The 22962-nt window shown below is 36.2% G+C and overlaps 3 protein-coding genes across 10 annotated transcripts in view; 2 read left to right on the forward strand and 1 right to left on the reverse strand.

The window, feature by feature from the left end:
• calub (calumenin b) lies at nt 1-5626 on the forward strand. Its single transcript, XM_077193771.1, has 7 exons — nt 1-132; nt 702-944; nt 1029-1222; nt 1533-1699; nt 3442-3502; nt 3588-3787; nt 4441-5626. Exons 2-7 carry the CDS (start codon nt 724-726, stop codon nt 4543-4545), a joined length of 948 nt encoding a protein of 315 aa, XP_077049886.1. The 5' UTR covers nt 1-132; nt 702-723; the 3' UTR covers nt 4546-5626.
• A 270-nt stretch (nt 5627-5896) lies between these two features.
• LOC143696916 (cadherin-related family member 5) lies at nt 5897-15674 on the reverse strand. 8 transcript variants are annotated; one of them, XR_013186084.1, is made up of 15 exons: nt 15491-15647; nt 13730-13832; nt 12490-12698; nt 12342-12398; nt 12155-12247; nt 11481-11567; nt 11215-11325; nt 10954-11124; nt 9993-10083; nt 9652-9758; nt 9250-9450; nt 8922-9053; nt 8746-8824; nt 8383-8568; nt 5897-7234 (listed from the first exon to the last, which is right to left on the reverse strand). XR_013186084.1 is itself a non-coding variant. In XM_077193819.1 (15 exons), the coding sequence occupies exons 3-15, from the start codon at nt 12640-12642 to the stop codon at nt 6104-6106; spliced, it is 2607 nt and encodes an 868-aa protein (XP_077049934.1). In that variant the 5' UTR covers nt 12643-12698; nt 13752-13832; nt 15491-15674; the 3' UTR covers nt 5897-6103. The 8 variants fall into 8 exon arrangements, 7 of the variants coding, with proteins under 7 accessions (XP_077049934.1, XP_077049933.1, XP_077049935.1 ...); XM_077193819.1 differs by having other exon boundaries at nt 8383-8576; nt 13752-13832; nt 15491-15674; XM_077193818.1 differs by having other exon boundaries at nt 8383-8576.
• Nucleotides 15675-17128: 1454 nt separating this feature from the next.
• The window catches only part of kcp (kielin cysteine rich BMP regulator), a 46893-nt gene continuing 41059 nt past the window's right edge, over nt 17129-22962 (forward strand). Inside the window, exons 1-5 of the mRNA XM_077193772.1 lie at nt 17129-17635; nt 20188-20741; nt 21759-21831; nt 22225-22424; nt 22595-22769. Of these exons, the coding sequence (XP_077049887.1) occupies nt 17539-17635; nt 20188-20741; nt 21759-21831; nt 22225-22424; nt 22595-22769 (1099 nt within the window). The 5' untranslated portion in view covers nt 17129-17538. The remainder of the gene's footprint in view (nt 17636-20187; nt 20742-21758; nt 21832-22224; nt 22425-22594; nt 22770-22962) is intronic.

The following is a 22962-nucleotide window of genomic DNA, read 5'->3' on the forward strand; positions in this document are numbered from 1 at the left end:
AATCTGATTGGTGTGTTAAGGGAAGTCTGAGCGTTCTGTCGAATCTGATTGGTCGATTGAACGGGCCATCAACTAGTTTGACATCCGGAGTTACTGAGATCAGCCGGGCGGCGTGAAACGCTACAATATTTGGTAGGTAAAGTTGCATCAAACCATTAAACAGTTTATCGAATATGCTCCGTTATGCTTCGCTGTTTTATTTATCTCGTTTGAGAGTGATTTGTATTTGCTTGAAGCTTATGTGAGGAATTTAAACGATGTTTGCATGTCTAAATATCTGTGACATTAATTGAATGTTACAATGAAATGTTATTAAGAAAAAATTAGATAATATAATTTATTTGGTAACACTTTGGAACAGCATTCATTGCACTAGCAAAAAACTAACTGGGTATTACCCTGATTGTTTTTTGTGTGTTTTTTTTTTTTAATATATGTATTATGGGAGTGCCATGTAAATAACAGGCTACATGAATATGGTAATCATTCAGTGCCATGGTACATTAATGCATTATGCTCATTGCTCCAAGAATACATGTATAGAGAACTTACTCTATCCATCTAAGAGTTACCTGTCACATAAAATAATTATCAATGAAAAGTTAGCATGATAGGAAATTATTATTTAACATAATAACAATATTGCAAGTGTTTGCATTTATATTCACTTGCTCTCCACCTTGCTTTTTGACCCTTTTAAGAAAAAATATATAGTACGTGAAGATGGACCTGTTGCCACTCTTGTTGTTCGTCGCCCTCTGCGTTCTTCAGTCCTCCAGCAAACCCATGGAGAAGAAGGACCGTATCCATCATGACGCGCCCCTCAGCAACAAGGAGCACGATGATGAGGAGAACTTCGAGTACGACCACGAGGCTTTTCTCGGACAAGAGGAGGCAAAGACCTTTGACCAGCTCACTCCAGAGGAGAGCAAAGAGAGACTGGGGTAAAAACAGACGCACCACATATCTATGAGCTCTTATGAGAAAGCTCTCCGGATCATTGGCTCTCTCTTTCTTTCTGTCTACAGTAAGATCGTAGAAAAGATTGACGAGGATCACAACGGCTTTGTGACTGTTGATGAGATGAAGCGGTGGATCAAACATGCTCAGAAGCGATGGATCTATGACGATGTGGACCGGCAGTGGCAGGCTCATGATCTCAACTCAGATGCTTATATCTCCTGGGAGGAATACAAGAACGCTACCTATGGTTACATCCTTGGTGTGTATAATGTGTTAATTGATGAATCATATTTCTAAGGTTTTGCTCACGCTACACATGAATCTGATTTGGTTTTCCAATCCGATCTTTTGGACCGAGCAGCTATACCCTCATTTTGCAAGAGATGTAATCAGATCCATTTGTTGTGAGTGTACACTGTGCACAGTCAATCTGACTACAATCTGAGCTCAAAACAACTAAAGGAATTTGAGTCAGGCCAACAAATAAATATTGTTTACCATGTAAATGTACTGTTTTAACCAGGAATAGCTTGAAATACCAACTAATATGATTGTCTATGTGTGTTTAGATGAAGCAGATCCCGAGGATGGTTTTAACTACAGACAAATGATGGCCAGAGATGAGCGCCGTTTCAAGATGGCTGACCATGATGGTGACATGAGGGCAAATAAAGAAGAGTTTACAGCATTTCTTCACCCAGAGGAGTTTGACTTCATGAAGGATATTGTAGTGCTGGTACGTCGTCTGGACAGTCAAACTTTGCTTCTTCCATACCATTGCTGTTATCTTGTTCCTAGGGTTGTCGATGTAACACATTCATTCAGTTAATTAGTTATGGAACAAATAATGCATTCAAATGCACAAAAAACACATTTAACGCACCTGCCCCAGACCTACGTAGGTCATCATTTCATACAGTTGGTTGATGATGAACATGATGCACGGCAAGAACAATTCTATGGCACCTATAGAAGGCAGTTAGAATGTCCCTAAAAGTTAAGAAATTGGGGCAAAAATGCCCCTGTATGCGTTTTTGTCTGATAACAACACGTTTGCCGACAAAGAAGCAGACATGCCTGTATGCGCTCACACTAAAACTCACAGCTTTTTTTTTTATCGAGGTGTAAGCTTTATATATAGGTTAGAAATTGCACACACACAGAAAAATTCAGAAGCATAGAAACTGAATTCCAAGAATTTTATAAATAAAACAGCTTCGCTACTGGAAGCTACATTATATTACTCTGCAATGAGGTGATAACCTTGCCGTTTCTGAGTCAAAACCCGAGGGTCAACCATGTCACATAGTATAGCGCATAGCTCTCCTCAACAGAATCATTTTTGGAGAGGATTTATGTAAACGCGTATATTGGATACCAGTCGTGTCTACTAAACAGGTGGGACAAAAAATCGGGTTTGATCCAAAAGATCAGATCTGTGCATTAAAGGTGCTCTAAGCGATTTCACACGTCCTTTAGGCCAATTTTTTTTTTGTCACATTCAGCAAACATCAACTCACTATCCGTTAGCGGCCTGTCCCCACAACACACTGGGAAAACTGCAGACACCCCAGGCTCCACAAACGGCAACAAAAACAAACTGGGCTAACCCGCACCACGAAACATAACAAACTGTTCCAGCCAATAACCGACAAGAAGGATTTGGGGGTTAATGCGCGGATGAGGAGGAGGGAGGTCTAGCTAGCCTCCGTTTTCTTTGACAATACTTTAAACGTCAACAAGAAGTGACATCACCCAACATCTTAGAGCACCTTTAAGACTTGCAGTGTAAACACAGCCTGAATGACTCAATGACTTACTCATTTAGACATTTACCGCCACCTAATGGCAGTTTAAGTTTCTTATTTACAGTATCAGTTAATTAAAAAGACATTTTATATTTCCACATTAATAAAAAAGCTCATTAAAGGGATAGATCAACCAAAAATTAAAGTTCTGTCATAATTTACTCGCCCTCATGTCGTTTCACACCTGTATGACTTTCTTTCTTTTGCGGAACGTAAGATAAGATATTTTGAAAAATATTGGTAGCCAAATAGTTTCGGATACCAGAGACTTCCATTGTATGAACCAATAAACACTTTAAGAGATAATTTGATTTGATTAGATTTCTCAAAATATATTCATTTATGTACCACAGAAGAAAGTAAGTCATACAGGTTTGAAACTAACATGAGGGAGAGTAAATGTTTACAATTTTTGGTTAACTATTCATTTAATACCCAATTAAAACACATTAATCTGATGCGATAAACGGTCTGTAAATATGTCTAAAAACCTATTCAGATGTAGCTTAAAAAAAAAAAAAACGGCCGTTGTAGCCTAAAAGTTTGTGTAATAAATTCAAATAAAATGTTGAGTCAAATAAAATATTTCTCTCTCAAGCTACTTTTAATACTATTTTAAATGATCTTTTGGGGGTAATTTGAATTTTTTTGTCTATGTTTTGATCTACAGGAGACCATGGAGGACATTGATAAAAATGGAGATGGGTTCATCGACTTGGATGAATATATTGGTAAGTCGTAAGTGTTTTTTAAGTGTGTAATTAAGTTTCCTTTTCCATGTTTTTTTTTTCTTACTTGTGCGCTTGTGTTTTTCAGGTGATATGTACAGCCAGAATGGGGACCCAACTGAACCAGAATGGGTGAAAACTGAAAGGGAACAGTTTACAGAGTTCAGGGATAAAAACAAAGATGGCCGTATGGATAAAGATGAGACCCGTGACTGGATCTTACCCTCCGATTATGACCATGCAGAAGCTGAGGCCAAACACCTTTTGTATGAGTCTGACGCAGATCAGGTAAAAACATGGTAATTCTCTGAAGCTTGCATTTGAAAGGACCCTTTGCAAAAAAGTCATAGCCATTACATATTTAGCTATTTTTAAAGTTGTCGTTTGCTCTACGCACTAAACCATTAAAATCATTGTAAACTGAATTTCTCTGTCAAAAAAAGGGTAAGATATTTGCATGAAGTTGAATATTTTTTAAATAAATAGCTAAGCCAATAAATACATAGTTTTAGCTTAACGGAACATTCTACCATCATTTAATCACTCTCATGTCATTGAAAACCTATGTAATGAAAAGTTTAGCACAACATCCAAATGTTCTTTTCCAATGCAAAGTAGATGGTAGAACAGTTTCCGGATCAACCTGCTAAACATCCCCGATTGTGATCCATGGAAAACATTTGGCAGATGCTTTTGTTCAAAGCAACTTTCATTGCGTTTAAGCCACCACCTTGCTCTACTACTGTTTGAGCTCCAGAAATTATGCATTTTTATGTTAATTAATTTGATTAAATTAATAAGTCATAATTCTATTGCTAATGGGTGATAAAAGCAAAAAAAAATGAATTGTATGATGTGATAACTGCTGAAAATTATGATTGTCTAGCTTTTTTTTTTTTTTTAAGCTGCTTCAATAACTGCTTTTTTTATCCCCATGATAGGATGGACATCTCACAAAGCAGGAAATTGTGGATAAGTATGACCTATTTGTCGGGAGCCAAGTAACAGATTTTGGAGAAGCTCTGGTCCGACACGATGAATTTTAATTGTGAAAAATTTACACTTGAGAAATGCAAAAAGAACAATAATTTATTTTATGATTTCATTACTGTGTTTACGAAACATTTCACATTTTTTACGCTGACTCGATCAAATCCAATTTTTTGCCTTTTTTCGTGAACATGTCTTTCGTAGCTTAACACTCATCGGCGTTGGATTCTGATGCGATTTCAAATGCTCTGATGAAGTAATATTCAGGTCAGCTTGTGAAGCTTGTCAAAGTGATGTGTAGAGGTTTGCCTAATGGTTTATAATGCACTAAAGCACCCATATAATGCAGCATAATGGCATTTGTGTAACCCAACACAGCATAGAGCACTTGTTTCAAGTGGATATATTGCACAAAATATGAATCTTTTTAAAATAAAAAACAACTAATACCGTTATGTAAAGTACTTCTCTAAATAATACCAAATGTCTTACAACCACTACATGTACATGTTCTTCATCTTCATTTAGCCAGAGAATGTATGATATTGATAATCAAGCATAGGAATAGATCATAGTTAGAATGTTGTGTAATTCCATTGTCTTTGGATCAAAACAGACCTAAACCAGAGTTCAGGATTTGTTTATTTCTCGAGCCTGCAGGAACACGGGATGTCGTGGCTCGGTGCTGATCAGTTTTATTGTTCTTTCATACTCAAAGGACTGTGAGTGCAAGGACAGAAACTATCAACTAATCTGGGGATCTTTTATGAATAAACCCCCTGCTCAAAGGAACATTGAACACCATTCCACCGTCTGACCTGTCAGTAAGACCTTCATGAAGTGTTAGTACTGTCATTAATGGACTGAACCAACAAACTAAAGCTGTTTTTTCCTCAAGTGCCTTTTTCTGTCTCCCTTGACCTTCAAACTGCTTCGTTATTATGCGAGGCTTTGTTTTCTTACCTTTTTTTCCTTGTGCAATTCATACATGACTGAAAATGACCTCCTCACTTAATGTTAGTATATAGTTTGTGTATGTATGTCTATAATTGAATGTGAACAATATGCTGTGGTCAGGTATTGTAAATACTGTCTTATAACTGAGAGTGTTTTCTCAATAAAATTGATCAAAACAAATCACTTTTTATATTTGTGTTTCCATTTGTGGGATTTCCAGGTGAATTGCTAGATTATGGAGATACTAATCTTATCCATTAGGGGGTGATCCAGGTCATTTGTACTTAATTGACTTCTTTTGAGGCCATAATGCAAAATAACAAAAAAAATAAAAATTGTAGGCCTTTTACCATTACTTTGACTTTGATGTTATGCATTATTACTATGGTGAACAAGGTCCATGTAATTTTAATTTTAGCTGATGAACCATCTACACCACAGATAATCTTGTTGTTTGTCATGAGTAGATTTTATTTGAATTGGTACATTGCAATGCAAAGTGCAATTTCAATACAAAGGAAACATGTCTATGCAATGTTGAACGTACTGTAGGAAGGACACAGGATGTTCCCATTTTACGAAGGCTCATTTGGTGCTCAAGCTCAATACTGTAATTTCAAACAAGTGTTGTAGCGCATTTTTAGCTTTCATCAATCTTCATCTCCCATCATTACTTTCATCTGTGTCGAGTTCTTCATTGAAACATTCTATCTGCAGAGGATCATGAACATAGTTGAGGTGTTGACCACTTGTATCTAGATTAGATACAGATCCTCCTTCTAGGCTACTGTCATCTAAATTTGTTGCAATGTCCTCGTTAACATAATATATGTTTGAGCTTGCTGTGCTGTTCGTCTCTGCTGCCAGACATTGTTCTGATCCATTGTATTGACTTGAATCGAGTGTTAACGTGCTTAGATGTGTTTGTAAGTCAGTGTTTAAGATTTTTTGTGTTGCAGTGTCCTGGTTACTTACATCCTGAAACTTTTGTACAGGACTTTCAACAACTGAAACCCGAGGATCTATATTAAGATCAGCAGATTTTCTCATTCCATCTAAAACCAAGACTTTAGGGTTCGTGATATATGGCAAGAATTCTGCTTGTGTAGTAGCATCTTCTGGTGCTGAGTTTTGTGTACAATCTCTGTCTTGACTTTCAGTTGAGTTTGTTTGTATTCTGTCCAGGTCAGACTTGACTCCGTGCTTCCCAGATAGTTTTTCGTGCCTTAATTCCAGTGGATTTGCATGAATTATTGCTTTGAAGTCAGTTTTTACATCTGTATGGCCAGTATTAGGTATTTCGTAGTCTCGGTTGACTTCTTTGAGGTGTGTATTGAGCATTTCTGACTCATTTATGTCTTCACAATATGAAGTGGTTCTTTTTGATAGTGATATAGTTGTATAGTTGTCATCTAATTCACAATCCATGTTAATTTCTTCTAAATCAGTACAGACTTCTGCCTCTGTTCTGAACGTAGTCTCCATGTATCCTTCACCCTCTTCATCACATTCCCGAACCACGATGTAGTCACGAAATGTCACCGTTTTATTGTTAAACCTATTCACGGGCCTTCCGTTGGGCCGCAGTGCCAGATAATTGCGTCTTGGTTCCCTGTTAAAAGTAATTGATGGCAAGTTCACAGATGATGATGGTGGTGGTTCCTCTATTTTGGTGTAGATGCCCTGTTTGCCGTAGAAAGGTGAGGTCGAGTAGTCGTACTCGCTGAATGCCTCGTTGTGATATGAGAACGTTTCCTCCACTAAGGGCATCGGGCGGCTCTGGTTCACCTGTCACAGAAAAACTGTATTTACAATTGCTTCTCTGAAAACACATTTCTAATGTTTAAAAGCACAAATACACAAAGTGTTACTATGGGAAATTTGAAGGTTCACTGAGTAATATTGTCCTTATTTATATTAAAATAGTTTAAAATGATCTACACTACACAGTAGTGTACACTTATCTACACTAATCTACACTTTAGTAACAAAACGGCTTGTCAATATACTCTTTAAGAAACCATTGTTTTTCCACTTTCATCTCTTTATGAAATGAAAAATGCTGTACAATGAGGTTCACTAAGGGGGAATAAAGTGACATTAACTCACCATCTGGAACATTCTCAGACTCTAAACATGAAATATTAGGAAATGCAAAAAGATTCACTTTGAGACTTGTACAAGCAAATCTTGAAATATTCCATTTGTTTATTATCAAAGTATGGCATTAAAAAGTTTGGGGTAAGCAAGACATTTTTTTATATAAATTAATACTTTTAAGTGTCAAAAGTATAACATTGACATAATGTTATATAAGATTTCAATTTCAAATAAATGCTGTTTTTTATATTATAAAATCCAGAAAAAATTTATCATGGTTTCCACAAAAATATTAAGCAGCACAACTGTTTTCAACATAATAAGACATGTTTCTTGAGCACTAAATAGGCCTATTTCACAAAAATGGCCACCGAGACCGGAAGTAGGGTAAACTCTTTTCCGGTGAAAGCACTAGCGGTAGCAGTCGGAGAACAAATGCGGAGACTAAAATCGGTCAGTCCTGTTGCGTCAGCGTATTAGAATGATTTCTGAAGAATTACGTGACACTGAAGACTGGAATAATGATGCTGAAAATTCAGCTTTGCATCAGATGAATTAATTACATTTTAAAATTAAAAATAAAAAGCAGACATTTAATATTGTAATAATATTTTGCAATATTTCTATAGTTTTTCTTTTTCTTTTAAAGGCTTACTGACCCCAGATTTTTTCTAACGGTAGTGTAAGAACTTGGAAGTAAAAGTAGTTACACTGCTCTGTTTCTTATGTATTGGGTATAATACGTTTGGAACAATTGGACATTTTCAGCACAAATGCAAAGTTTAACATGTCCTTTGTCCATGTTGTGCAAGTTGCATGAATAGATTTTGTCTTACCACATTAGGGTCACTACTGTCAGCCACATTGGTCCGGATGGCATGATCCCGCTTCTCTCTGCTCATCCGAATGCAGCGCACCAGTGTAAATAAGGCAATGGCCACCAGGATCAGATACACCCCTGCCACGCCCTCTGCCCTGCCCACTGTCTCACTGCTATACAGAAGCCCCGCCCCCAAAGGACCCTGTGGAACTTATTAAATGCATTTACTGTTTATTATTTTATGTTTTTGCAAGTTTTGCACAGACAAACCACACGCATTTTTAGTTTGTTCACAATTTATGTATGCCTAAGGATCTTTATTTCATATATATTTGTATATTCCCATGTTATTTGTGTTTTCTAGAAGATTTTCAAGTACCTGATTGGCCTTTCTGAAGAACTTCCACATGTAATGCAGCTTTAACAGTGTCTCCTGATTCCAGGTCAGTGGCTAGAACCTGCAACACAGTTGCGAATTGTCATTTTCTAGAATAAGTAGTTGTAGAATACTGTTCAGATTTTGCTTATGAATGTAGTCTACTGTAGATGTCATACCTCTAGGAAGTATTTGTGGCTGGGGAGTAGTCGGTTGGTTTTAGCAATGAGCAGTCCCTCTTGTGTAATGTAAAAAAGCCGAGAGCTGTTTTGTTGAGAGTTTAGAGAATACTGCAGTCTGGGATTGAAGCCCTTTAACCCACAAACATAAAGCAAACTCGGTTTCTTAGGCTTAAACAGAAACATGAACCCATATTTCATGCAATGAATGTCAAACCAGGGCCTTTGTGATGTTGAAATTGGATGTTGACTCTGGGGTGTTACAATTGTGTGGTTGTAAGGATTGTATGTGGTCTTGTAAGTGTTGTGATCTTGTTGAGTCACGTACATCGGAGAAGTCTTGATCCGTTGCCTCCAGGACAAGTAATTTGTTGGCGTATGTCATGACAAGCGAGGCAGGACTTGTGCTCTCACTGACAAAGCCCCGGTATGCTGAACGGTTGAACTGGGGTGGAAACTTGTTTTCTGCAAGAACCCTCACCAGAACCGTGGCTACTGCATACTTAAGAGGGTCATCCGTCTGAGCTGCCTGAGCAGAAACATCGCAATGCTCTCAAAATGCAATAAGGAAAACAACACAAAAATAAATATATATATATATATATATATATATATATATATATATATATATATATATATATATTCAAAAATAAATCATATATTATTTTAAAATATACAAAAAAATTTTTTTTTACTTTTTAAAAATGTTATTCTTTACTCTCAGACGCACCATAACTCGCAGTCTCAGTGTCGGGATCAGCAGTCTGTTCTCCACGCGTCTGGTTAACTTCACTTCTCCAGAACTACTGTCAATGACAAATCTGCCATTATCTGCCCCTGTATTAAAACACACACACACACACACACACACACACACACACACACACACACACACACACACACACACACACACACACACACACACACACACACACACACACACACACACACACACACACACACACACACACACACACACATTTTTATTATACTGTATATATATATATATATATATAATATAACATATTTTCCCAGGCGTTTAGATTAGGTTCAATGGCAGAGGATAATCACCTGACAGGATGGAGTACACTACTGGCGTTCTGAGACCCTCATCGCCATCCAAAGCTTGAATCGGACCCGGACAGAAATCCAAGACAATGTCCTGATTGACAATTAATCAGGTGATAGAAGGAATCACATACATGTGAAAGTAAAGACCTTTACATTAACAAACAAATTATTTTCAATATGAATGCTGTTATTTTTAACTTTCTACTCATCGAAGAATCCTGAAATAATGTATCAGGTTTACACAAAAAGACTAGGTAACGCAACTGTTGTCAATTTTATTTTTTAATGTCAATTTTATTTATATAGCACCATTAATTCCAACCGAGGTTGTCCAATGTGCTGCACATACTGTAGTAGACATATTAAGACAATACAATACAATTAAAACAAAAATAAAATAAAAACCGTATAATAAAAAACTTACAATACAACTTCCTCTTTGAATATAAGCCAATTCAAAAAGATGTGTTTTTATCTTAGATTTACATTTATTCATTTAGCTGACGCTTTTGTCCAAAGCGACTTACAATTGCTATATATGTCAGAGGTCGCATGCCTCTGGAGCAACTAGGGGTTAAGTGTCTTGCTCAGGGACATATTGGTGTCTCACAGTGGATTTGAACCTGAGTCTCTCACACCAAAGGCATGTGTCTTATCCACTGCACCATCACCACCCACATTTAAAAACAGACAAAGATGATGCAGAGCGAATACACAAAGGTAGAGCATTCCACAGTCTGGGGGCAGCTACTGAAAAAGCCCGGTCAACCCTGCACCTGATAATAAACCGGTCAACATTGATAATAATAAGAAATGTTTCTTGAGCAGCAAATCTGCATATTAGAATGATTTCTGAAGGATCATGTGACACTGAAGACTGGAGTAATGATGCCAAAAATTCAGTATTGCAATTAATTGCATTTAGTAATTGTTTATTTTAGACATTCACAGGGATTATTACCTGCTCGTTCTCTGTGATGTTGGCGGTGTATAGGGGGTTGGCACATATGCGTTTGCCGTGATTGGCTGAGAGAAGAGTGCAAGGCCGGAATTGTGGGTATTGGTCGTCCCCATCTGTCACATTGATGATTACTGTTGCTGTTGTGCTGTAGTGCTCATTTGTGTTAGTCTCCTAAAGCCACATGAACACATGAGTAAATGTTTTTTTTCCCCATCTTTTTTTTTATCATTACCAAACAAGTATTTTCTGTGTGTTCTTTACCACTGCAGAAATAGTCAGTCGGAGCTGAGTTTTGATCTCGTAGTCCAATGAATTGTTGAGAATCACTTTGCCACTGTTGGGCAAATCCACTCGAAAATACCAGGCATCCGGCTGGAAATAAATGATCAAATGTCCACAGATGATTATCAAGCAGCCAATTTGATTCATCAACAACAAAATTTAAGTCAAATGAGACTAAAGTATAGGACTAGCAGAGGATTTCTACTGTGGGTTTGTAGATCTGAAGAGGTGTTTGGTTCACCTACTGATGTTTCATCAATGATGTATGTGAGCGTGTCTCCATCACCATCAGTGGCCTGGACTGTAAACGCTACAGAGTTCACCGCTGTCAACTGAACATACACACATCAAACAAGAAGATCTTATGAATGGAGTGTATATATACACATATATACAAAATATATAGACAAAAGTTTGGGCTCGGTAAGAAGAAAGAAGTATCTTATGCTCACTAAGGCTGCATTGATTTGAATAGATATACAGCAAAAACCATAATAAAGTGAAATATTATTACAATAAAAAAAATAATTCTATTTGAATTTATCTTAAAATGTAATGTATTCCTGTGATGGCAAAGCTGAATTTTCATCAGCCATTACTCTAGTCTTCAGTGTCACATGATCCGTCAGAAATCATGCTGATTTGCTATTATTATTATCAATGTTGAAAACAGTTGTATGCTTAATATTTTTGTGGAAACTGACACTTTTTGTCAGGATTCTTTGATGAATAGGAAGTTCAAAATAACTTTTGTAACATTTAAAATTCTTTACTTTCTCTTTTGATCAATTAAATGTATTCTTGCTGAATAATAATAAAAAAAAAATCTTACTGAGCCCAAACTTTTGAGTTGTAGTGTATGTCAATGCATGAAAGAAAACATTTGTTGTTTTGGTTATTTTTTTTTTGTGTCTTTTACCTCGCTGAGCTGCAGAGGTTGTATGGAGCTTTGCAGGAATTCAGGTTTGTTGTCATTCTCGTTCAGAACCTCTACCATGATCCTGTGTTCAGCCTGATAACAACATCTGACTTTTATTTGACGTTTAAATTATATAGCTAAATCCAATTTTCTAAGATGTCTGTATGTCACAGATAATTGAACTTACCTGTAGGGTTTTATGTTTGTAACACCTTACAGTTGCTGTTAAAACGGAGCCGTGTATCTGTAATATCATCAGTCAGATGATATTATGTAAACAAGACAGAAGATGATAGTGTAATTGCATGCATTTATTGATCTTTTTTTAATGTTACCTCACGGTCAATAATTCTAGTTGACGTCGAGTTCAGTCTGACAGTTCTTCCCTCCAGATAAAACCAACCAGCATCTTTTCCAGAAACCGTTAAGTGCATGTGATTGGCTGATGGGTGTACAGTGAATCCAAGGTTGCCAATAAATGTTCCCATCAGGCTGTTCTCTTTGACTTTGGCAAACACGTCATGACCACCTTCACATTCACTGGCTGACAAAAAAAGAAAAAAAAGAAAACACATAACATTGATTTGAACAACATTTTCCTTATATTTCTAATTGCAGTCTGCTCTAATGTAAAATTTTGGTTGTTTTTCATGTCTGGGTGATAGTAAATGAATAGTAAATAAGTAAGTTAGTTTGTCAACTTCTAGTCAAGTCAAGTAGCCTTTATTTATAGCACTTTCTATAATACAGATCGTTTCAAAGCAGCTTTACAGTGATAAACAGGAAAATAATGATCAATGATGCAAACAGAATTCAATTCTGCTGTAAATTAGCCTAAAAAAAAGACAATCGAGTCATTATTCAGCTGAAGTCAGTTCAGTGTTAAATTCAGTTCAATAACTGTGTCGAAATTCGTCAATTATGAGGTTGAATCAGTTATATAGCAGCTACAGAAAACCCCGATGTCATCAACGAACTCAATTCAGCTTAAGGTTTGTTCTCATCCAATTGTGCCAGTGCAGTCAGCACAATAATTTTACAAAATATTAAGTTAAAACTTCTGACAATTCTTAGAATAGTTTGATGGATTACAACAAGCCTGTTGTTCAGCACTGACGGATTATCCTGACTGGATTGTTGCCAGTGATTTGTTCTTAATTTTTCATGGCACACAGATTAAAATTCCATCACATTTCTCTGCTCAAACAGTCAAAATTCCTTTTTATATTTAGCATGTTGTTGTATGTGAAGTCATTTTAGGTTGTATGGATGCATGCATGTCAAATGTGTGTGTGTGTGTGTGTGTGTGTGTGTTTGTGTGTGTGTGTGTGTGTGTGTGTGTGTGTGTGTGTGTGTGTGTGTGTGTGTGTGTGTGTGTGTGTGTGTGTGTGTGTGTGTGTGTGTGTGTGTGTGTGTGTGAGTGAGTGAGTGAGTGAGAGAGAGAGAGAGAGAGAGAGAGAGAGAGAGAGAGAGAGAGAGAGAGAGAGAGAGAGAGAGAGAGAGAGAGAGAGAGAGAGAGAGAGAGAGAGTGAGTGTGTGTTTTCCATGTGATTTGTCTCTGTTTGTGTTTAATACCAATTACAGAATGCCGGCTGACCACTGAATAAAGGTGGCAGAATATTAGAATCTTCCACAGTGGCTGTTGACTGAAGATCAACCTCAAAAACATTTCTCACTGCTGGGATACAAAAAAAACAATTATGTTAAAAATGACTTTTTGTTATTATATTTACTGTCTGTTAAAGGGGCATTCGGCAACTCCAGCTATTTCTTCGCTGATTTTCACTTTTGTTGTCGCATGTTTTCTCAACAAGCTCCCCCTACAGCTGTGGGGCGTATATTTCACAACAATGTCGTAAAAAACTCACTTGCGGCACATGTGCATTTGTTGTTATCGGAGTCTACCAACTTTGTGTGTAATACATCATACACATTTAGGGCGGCGTGTGTGTTTATGTCGAATTGCCGTAAAGCAGTTCGGGTTTCTCACAAGACTTCCTATTTCCGACTTACCGGGACGTTAGTCCCTATGGTTAGTCCCCATGTTGCAAGTTTGGGTTTCCGCCTAGGAACGTTGAGGGGAGCGGGGAAGTCACCATTCTCACCAGAACAGGTTATTAAACCATCCAAATGATTTCTAAACGGTTTTATTAAGTCGAAATAGTTGCCGAGTGCCCATTTAAAGTGTAGAACTGAAAGCTCAACAATTCATTCGCATGACATTGTTTGTATAGTACATTGCTAAACCGTCATAATACAGCTCATTATGAATTGGCTAATTTAGCTCAAGAGAAACAGATGCTGGTTAAATGTAGCTAAAAAGGCTGGAAATGTATTATTGTGTTCATGTTTAGGAAATCCAGCATGGAGTAACATGATCTGTAAATGTATGACCTAAGATAGACTTGCAGCAAACAGCCCTGCTCTTGTTTAAGACTTACAAATCTCCTAAGGAGGTTTTCAGCAGACAGTTAAGCCTTCTTACGTGAAAACACCAAAACACACTCTTGCTGCTTACACACGTATTTGAGCTGTGTTACACTATTTCCATTCAAGTAATCAAGAACACATTTAATTATTCTGTACATTGTTAAATAACGTTCCAAAAAAGTAAAGTTTAATGCTTAAATTTGAATATGCAGTACAATAGGCCTATAATATAATTAAGCAATAATATGAAAGGGTGTTGATAGGCATGACTTGCAGCATTTTTTTGAAAGATTGTTTTATGTGATATCCTTTTGGTAGAAGATTTTTTTTTTGTTTATATTATTTGAAATAGATGAATTATTATTATTATGAAAACATGAAACATTTGCTCCTATTTAACAACTATATTGATTCTTTATTCATTTAGCTTAGTTGAAATAAATAGATATGAATGAATACATTAACTCTGCAAACTTATATTCCAGCATTTGACTTACTTTGTAACTTTAGCTCCTTGTTTTTAGCAACAAAAGATGATTAAAAGTGAAATCAATTTAGTCATATGTTCATTAAACATATTTATTACTATTATTATTATTGTAATTCTCTAATGTCCATAGTGGAATTTTGAATTTTGTTTTATGTGACCGTATAGTATTGTGGATGGTTAGAGATTGAGGATTTATTGGTAATAATTGTGAATGAACATACTGTCATGCAAGAAAAAATTCAGACTTTCTCTGACAGTCTCTCTCTCTCTCTCTCTCTCTCTCTCTCTCTCTCTCTCTCTCTCTCTCTCTCTCTCTCTCTCTTTTATACAGAAGAATAGATAAGCCAAAAATAGACTTCAGGGTTGTTTGAGTATTGTGGTATTGGAGAATAAGAAAAGATAGCATGTTAACCTACCTGTCCCATCTAACTGTTCTTCAGGTCCAGATGTCCAGATATTCTCTCCAAAGTTACGTTATTACCATCCTTTATTTGGATGTGAGTGTAGGCTATAAAAGAGAGTTCGAGTATTATTTGTTTGTGACTTGCATGTAAGAGTCCACCTCATGTCTGTGTTTGGAGCAGTTGGAGAACAGTGGATAAGTCTGAGGTTTAGTGTTCAAACTCACTGGATCAGAGCCAATTAACGCCAAGGTAACGTAAGAGGTCAAGTCAAATGCCACAACTAGGTCTAACCATCATCATAGGTCTAACCAATAGCAACGCTTCACTCCTGGCCAGTGAAATAACTGTATTCTAAGATGTCCAATAACCTCTGAGCAAAACCAGCCACATCATAACCAATATATAGAGATCAAACAAATTCAGTGGGCTACAAAAGTATGAGAACACACTGAAAATTTGGGATACAAAATTGGGAAATTACCAGAAACCAAGAAGATTTTGAAAAAATTGTTAAAAATAAAAACTTTTTGCTGCACTTTTTTTTAATCTCTAATCAAATAATTACAGTAATCAAATTTGAAATTCATCTTAATTTTTCAATTAAAAGTTTCCTTAATTTGTTATGTTTATGCTTACCATTTGGAAAACAAAACTTCAAAACTTTTCTCTATGGTCTCTGACTTTTAATTGTTTATCTATGTAGTAGGTTGGTACAGATAGATAGATAGATAGATAGATAGATAGATAGATAGATAGATAGATAGATAGATAGATAGATAGATAGATAGATAGATAGATAGATAGATAGATAGATAGATAGATAGATAGATAGATAGATAGATAGATTTCTGTATGTCACATTCAAAGCAAAAATGTTACGAGATGTTTTCTCCTGATGATCCTGATGGAAAAGTGTAACAGCATGTGTCTTGTGTGGTAATCTGGGCTATTCCTGTCTCGTCCTAGTGTAGGCTACTTTATGCTTTAACAAACCCTGACAGAGGAGCGCACACACACATACACACTTGACTTGCAAGCACGCTGTAATTAAGACAGATAGAGATTAGGAGGCTGAAATAGTGCCCTCTCTTTAACCAATAAGAAATCAGAAACAAAGGTCATCTGAGTGTTCTTTTAGACATCACATTATGAAACTAAAGGCTGGAATATGCTACACGACTTTTAAAATCTGAGCAAAAGTCGTGCAGTGTATTCCAGCCTTCATTCAGTTTTACACACATAAACTTTTTTTTTTTTTTTTTTTTTAATTGAGGATGGGAAAGATTTTAAAAAAAGTGTAACAGACCAATCAACTCATATATAGCCTACACTCAAGATTTCACAAAAAAATGTTAGTTCATATAAATTCTTACAATGTAATAGTATTTTTTGTCCATTACTTCCACAGACATGGTAAGGATATATTCATTTATTATTTTAAATTCATAAAACCCCCATATATTTATTTTTATTGCCTTTATGATATCATATATTTCTGTAATTCATATTTACTCATTTTTGAATGCACGTGATCTGTTGAGCATTATGTTTGTATAATTTATTATTGTGCATTATGTGTTAATGAAACTGCTTTGTGTTCTTGAGGACTTCAAGCGCTCGAGCAGTCCGGAAATCCGGAAATGTTCAAATGAATGTCTGCAGATTTTCTCCATTGGCTGCAGAGGAGGAGGATCAGGGTTAGAGGAGCATGCAGAGTCTCCAGCGGCTGTCACATTTACAGCCTTTATTTCAATCGCGGAGGAGGGAAAACAACGAAGCTTTGCTTTGTTTTGTTTGGAAGCGACAGGAAAGCAGCTAAACCCCCCTAGCTAAACAGCCGAAAACAAGTCCAGATGTTTCAAGTCAGAGGGTCGCTGTCATACGAGACCTATACCAGAGTACTCATCAAGCTCTTCATCCGACATCTCGCCTCATATAGGGGGAAAATGTGTTATATATTTAGATATTTATAATAATTTTTTCCTCCTCTTGAGTAAGGAAAACGGTATTTCTTTCTTCCTGGCGACTTTGTGAGAACTAAACTTATCAGACTGCCGAGAATGGGGCTGAAGTCTGTAGTTGGAGATCTTGTCTGGAGTTTGTTTTTTCTCTGGAATGTTTGTGACTGTGTTCAAACTCATCAGGACGCGAATACCGGTGAGAGCAGCTGTCAATCTAACACATGATACATTGTTTCATTGATCTGTGCCGCAGCTGTATTGAATCACTGATGAGCAGGAGTTGAGGAGCCAGTGATGGATGAGTGAGTTGTGTCTTTCTATTGACATGTCCACGCTTGAATCCAGTGCAGGACATGCCTAGAAAGACAATATAATAATTATTATATTTGCAGTTTTATGACCTCAGGTTAATCTAGACTACATGGAATATTTATACTTTTAAAAATAAATTACCTGTCACCACAGGACTGTTTAAGTGAACCGCAGTAAAGTTTAATAAAAGTTATTATAAAAATGTTTTAAAATATTAAATAAAAAAGGAATGATGAATGTAATGCATTAACAGGTGTTGGAGCACCTATATAAACATTTATAGAAATGACTGTTAAAGGTAGCCTATGCATGAATTCATAACTAAAACATCCACGTTGAAGTGAATAAAGACGTTATTTTGTATCTTTTTGTAAAATGTGTTACCTCTTGGTAACATCTCCAAATTGACTGTTTTCCCCACTATAGCTATACTATCGACTGATAATGAATATAAACATTTTCCTTTGCATTAGAACAATAACTTAAAAAGTTGCAAAATTTCTTTATTATTAACTTTATGATTATTATAGTCCTAAATGAAAACATTTTGCAATAGGATAAAAGCTGACTTTGAGAATGTCCCCAAATGGATTTTGATTCTGATTTTAGATTTAGCTGTCTTCAGCCGACCATATTGTTCTCAAACCATAAGCTTCTAAAAACAAACTCAAGCACTTCTCTCTTGTTTGACTGTTATCGCTGTCTCTGTTAGCCTCTGTTTATCTGATGGTTTGTGATTTCTGTCCAGTGCAGGTATGTTTCTACATGCCTTCAGTGATATTTTTTATATTTTTTTATTTTCAAAAGATCCTCACCCCTTGTCTTCTTCCTTTTCTCTCTGTTTCTGTCTGGCTTTTTAAGCTCCTGTCTATTATCTTTTCAGTCTGACTTCATACAGAAATACCTGAGATACAGATTGAGATTGCGTGTGTGTGTGTGTGTGTGTGTGTGTGTGTGTGTGTGTGTGTGTGTGTGTGTGTGTGTGTGTGTGTGTGTGTGTGTGTGTGTGTGTGGAACTGCTTTGTCCTCAGGGAAGTTTGGAACAGTAAAGATCTGACAAGGAAAAGGAAGTCATTAAGAGCATTTTCCTCACTTGCCATCATTGCTCCGCAGAGTTTTTTCCCCTACATCTTACTATTTTTTTAATTTATTTTATAATTTTTATGTTACATTCAGGGTGCAAAAAAATAAGTTAATAAACAAATAAATAAACAGGTATAAATAGGTAATAATAATGATAATAACAAAAATAAAATAAAAATAAATAGAAAATAAAAGACATGACAAAAAGTAAAAATGGAAGTAGTAAAATATATATAAATACATTCTCATCGCCAGCTAACAATTGAAAGATGAGAAATACTAAGACAGACAAAACAGTAAGTGGAATTAAAACTGAATTCTAAATATCAATGTAAAACGAAAAATACGAAAAGGTTTAATCAGACAAATTAAGAGATTGCAGAGTTTGTACGTATACTAAGAAGGGCTTTCAAATTTTAGAGAATGATGTACTGGGTGGGTGAAGAGAAAATCACATTTTTTCTAGTTTGATGAAATACAATCCAGTCTTCAAATCAATTTTTTTCAAGTTTGATGAAATGCAGTCAAGTCTTTAATCCAGTGTGCTGGGGGATGAGAGTTTTTCCAGTTAAGCAAAATTTGTCGTCTGGCCAACAACGTGAGAAAAGCAATAAAATCAGCTAAATACATCTCACTATTTATTTACTTATAAACTGTTATAAATCTTTTCATATTCTACTGTTTTATCTCTATGATGCAGATAGACTACGATTTAAATGTGGAATAATTTCGATGTTTCTCTCTTATGCTCATCAAGACTGCATTTGTTTTACTTTTAAAAACAGTAATTTAAAATATTTTAACATTTTTTAAAACGTAATTTATTAGAATGCTTGCCTTATAATATTTATTAGCATACAAGAATAATTTCTGAAGGATCATGTGACACTGAAGACTGCTAAAAATTCAGCTGTGTCATCACAGAAAAGAATTACATTTTTAAAATATATTAAAATGTAAAACAGTTATTTTTAATTTAAATAATATTTTAGAATATCACTGTTTTTAATGTATTTTTAATCAAACAAATGCAGCCTTGGTAAGCATAAAAGACTTCTTAAAAGACATTAAACAAATCTTATTAATCTTAAAAAATTATTCCAAATATTTGACTGGTAGTAAATTAAACAAATTAGATATTTTAATCGGTCAGGACTGTGAGAACAAGAACAACCTTACGAAAAGTACTATGTAGATACCATGGTGCAGTTATGGTACTCTATCATATACTGTAGTAATACCACGGTACCTGATATACATGGTTCTGAATGAATACTAGTCATGAAGCATGTGGCATTTTAATGTCATCATAATGCTGATGCCATTCTTCATGTCATTATTTTCCTCTGTTAGTAATCAACCTCTTGAAGGCTCTAAACGTCACTCGCTCTCACCGGGTGGCGTTTAAGGCCAAAGGTCGTGACCCAGAGATGCCAGCCTGGCGTTTCCGTTCCTTCACGCCTCATCTCACGCTGCCCCAGGACTATTCCGACTACCTCTTTAGCACTTCACAGGGCGTCCTGGGTTTCCATCTGGTGGGCCGGCAAACCAGAGGCTCGGAGGCCACTCTCATCTCCCTCACCTCCCCTGCCCAGCGGCAGCATGACGGACGCCCCCTGCTGGAGCTGGTCTCCAACACCCAAGCAGACTGGCTGCAGCTGGAGGTCAGGTCACCAGACGTTCTACGGCCAGAGGTGATCAAGCTGCCAGGTGGGAGTCCCTTCTCAGTTGGTTGGGTGAGGATGGCTCTGAGTGTGGAGCCCAGACAGGTGGTGCTGTTTGTGGAATGCGAGGAGGCCGTGGTGCTCAAACTGAAAGAAGGTGGACGAATTCTGACTCTAGACTTCCCACATGATCTGAAGATCACGTTCTCCAGCACTGCAGGAAATAAGGCCAGCAAGTTCAGCGTGAGTTTATTGACACAAACACTTACAGTATGTTACCTACATGGTAGTGTCCCTAAAAAAGTGGTTGGTCTAGTGCTGTCAAATCGATTAATTGCTATTAATCGCATCTGACAAAAAAGTTAGTAAATATAAGTTGTAAATATATATATTTACAATACAGTATATATATATATATATATATATATATATATATATATATATATATATAAATATATATATATAGTGCGTATTCTGTGTAACAAATGTATTAGACTACCTGTTATAATACAGAGAAAATCTGTCAAAAACTTGTTTAAAACTAAAAAAAGTTATTGTCATTTATTAGGCAAATAACAAACTGAATAGTCTTTATTCACACATAATAACTAAAAAACGTAATATTTTTTATGCTGTTCTTTGGCCTTGATAACAGCTTGCATTCTTGCTGGCATTGTTTTTATGTACAGTACTTTTCCACAGTCTCTGTTGTTATTGACTTCCAAATAGAATCTTGTTGTTCCCAGAGACTTGCTTGTGTGCGATCCATCTGTGAATCCACTCAATCCCAAATTTGTTAAATAGGATTCAAGTCTGGAATTTGACTTGGCCAACTGTGACCAAAGAGCTTACACATAGTGGTGGATTAACTATTATAGAAACATAAAAAATCATTTTGGTAATCACCAATATTGTTTGTTTAGGGCAGCTGCGGCACAAACCTCACATTGGGTGGTGGTCTGATAAATTTGTGTAAATATACATATTTACAAACTTTTATGTTATGTGTGATTAATCGAGCTCAATCGATTTGACAGCACTAGTTTGGAGACTTATGTGAAGCTAAAAATAAGCACTTTTTGGGCTTCTAACTATTCCCAAGATGAATTTTAGTGAACGTATGAAGTCAGTTCACACAGGTGTTTTAGCAGAATAGCCACAGGTGTAATTCAGCACATTAATTACTGTCATGACTTTGCAATGGGTTTCTATTGTGTACATGTTCACAGAACTGACAGTATGTTTTTCTTATTGTTTCAGGGTTTTTGGCAGACTGCTGAACTCTCCACAAGGGCATATGAGAGGCGTCCGTGGTTCTGTGACAATGTAACAGGCATGAAAACAATAATAAAAACATTTAAACATCTGAGCTACATATGCACATTCAAAAAAACACTCACAACAGGAAACTTTCAGAGCTGCAAATAAAGGTCATACAGGTCCATAAAGATTAGAGGATTAGATTCAGGTTTAGTTGGATTTTATAGGATTATATTAGGGGTCCTTTTTGAGTGTTTCTGTGATGCTAATGAATACTCAGGATGAATTTTATGCTTCTGCATTATAGAACAAATACTGATGCACATATACTCAAATATGTCTAAACTATCTAGGGGAAAAAACATCGGCTCTTTTTTAATTTATTAAAGCCAACACAATATATTCTTCTTTTATAATGTGTTTGCATTTGTGGACACATGCAAATGCGTGTGTGTGATTATTACAGACTCACTTCCTGACACAGTCCAACCCACCAGTCCCACCGTATCAGAAATCTCGGACCTGGATATGATGAATGACCAGGCAAACCGCGGAGATGAAATTATATTAAGTACAAGATACCACAGTGAATCAGACTTGCGTTTAGGCCAACTGGAGAACAACTTGCATAGCATCAAGACCATGCTGGACATGCTAAAGAAACAGGTACATTGAGAATGTATTGTGTCAGCACTTAGTAGCACTTAGTTATATACCTGTATATAATACTAAAATAGCACTGTATCAAACTGCTTCTGATACCATAATGTTACCATGACACAACCAAGTGATAATATAGACACATTTTCTTTTCAATCAATTTTCTGTGTGTGTAGAACACTGAGCTGCAGACGAAGGTTGAGTACTTGGAAACGTGTGAATGTACAAAAAAACTCACACGAAAGTGCGTTTATGAAGGACGTCAGGTGGATGAGGGACATCGCTGGTCTCCTGACAGCCACACCGTCTGTTCCTGCACCAGTGGCCACATTCAGTGTAACCGTTTAAGTGGTGAGTAATCTAACATCCATTAAATCATCATTGTGAATCAAAACACAACATCATTAATTATGCCATATGCATTAACCATCTAATCTGCTTTAATCAGCAAGCCAATAATCCAACCGTTCCATTGGATCTGATGTTCAGACGATGTAAACTAGTTTACAGAATCCAATAGCTTCGTCTATATTATCTTTCTCTT

This window comes from Siphateles boraxobius, unplaced genomic scaffold (genome assembly GCF_051911475.1).
Source record: "Siphateles boraxobius isolate OS27281-9 unplaced genomic scaffold, OSU_SipBor_1 31, whole genome shotgun sequence".
Classification (NCBI taxonomy): Eukaryota; Metazoa; Chordata; class Actinopteri; order Cypriniformes; family Leuciscidae; genus Siphateles; species Siphateles boraxobius.

Bases quoted from the DNA above. Each gene is read 5' to 3' on its own strand.
- calub (XM_077193771.1), top strand. From the start codon at position 724: ATGGACCTGTTGCCACTCTTGTTGTTCGTCGCCCTCTGCGTTCTTCAG. The intron at 945-1,028 runs GTAAAAACAGAC...TTCTGTCTACAG, and splicing joins GAGAGCAAAGAGAGACTGGG to TAAGATCGTAGAAAAGATTG. The intron at 3,788-4,440 runs GTAAAAACATGG...TCCCCATGATAG, and splicing joins ATGAGTCTGACGCAGATCAG to GATGGACATCTCACAAAGCA.
- LOC143696916 (XM_077193818.1), bottom strand. From the start codon at position 13,823: ATGTTTTTGAGGTTGATCTTCAGTCAACAGCCACTGTGGAAGATTCTA. The intron at 9,451-9,651 runs GTGCGTCTGAGA...GTTTCTGCTCAG, and splicing joins CACTGAGACTGCGAGTTATG to GCAGCTCAGACGGATGACCC. The intron at 7,235-8,382 runs GTAAGACAAAAT...TTTCTGTGACAG, and splicing joins ACAGTAGTGACCCTAATGTG to GTGAACCAGAGCCGCCCGAT.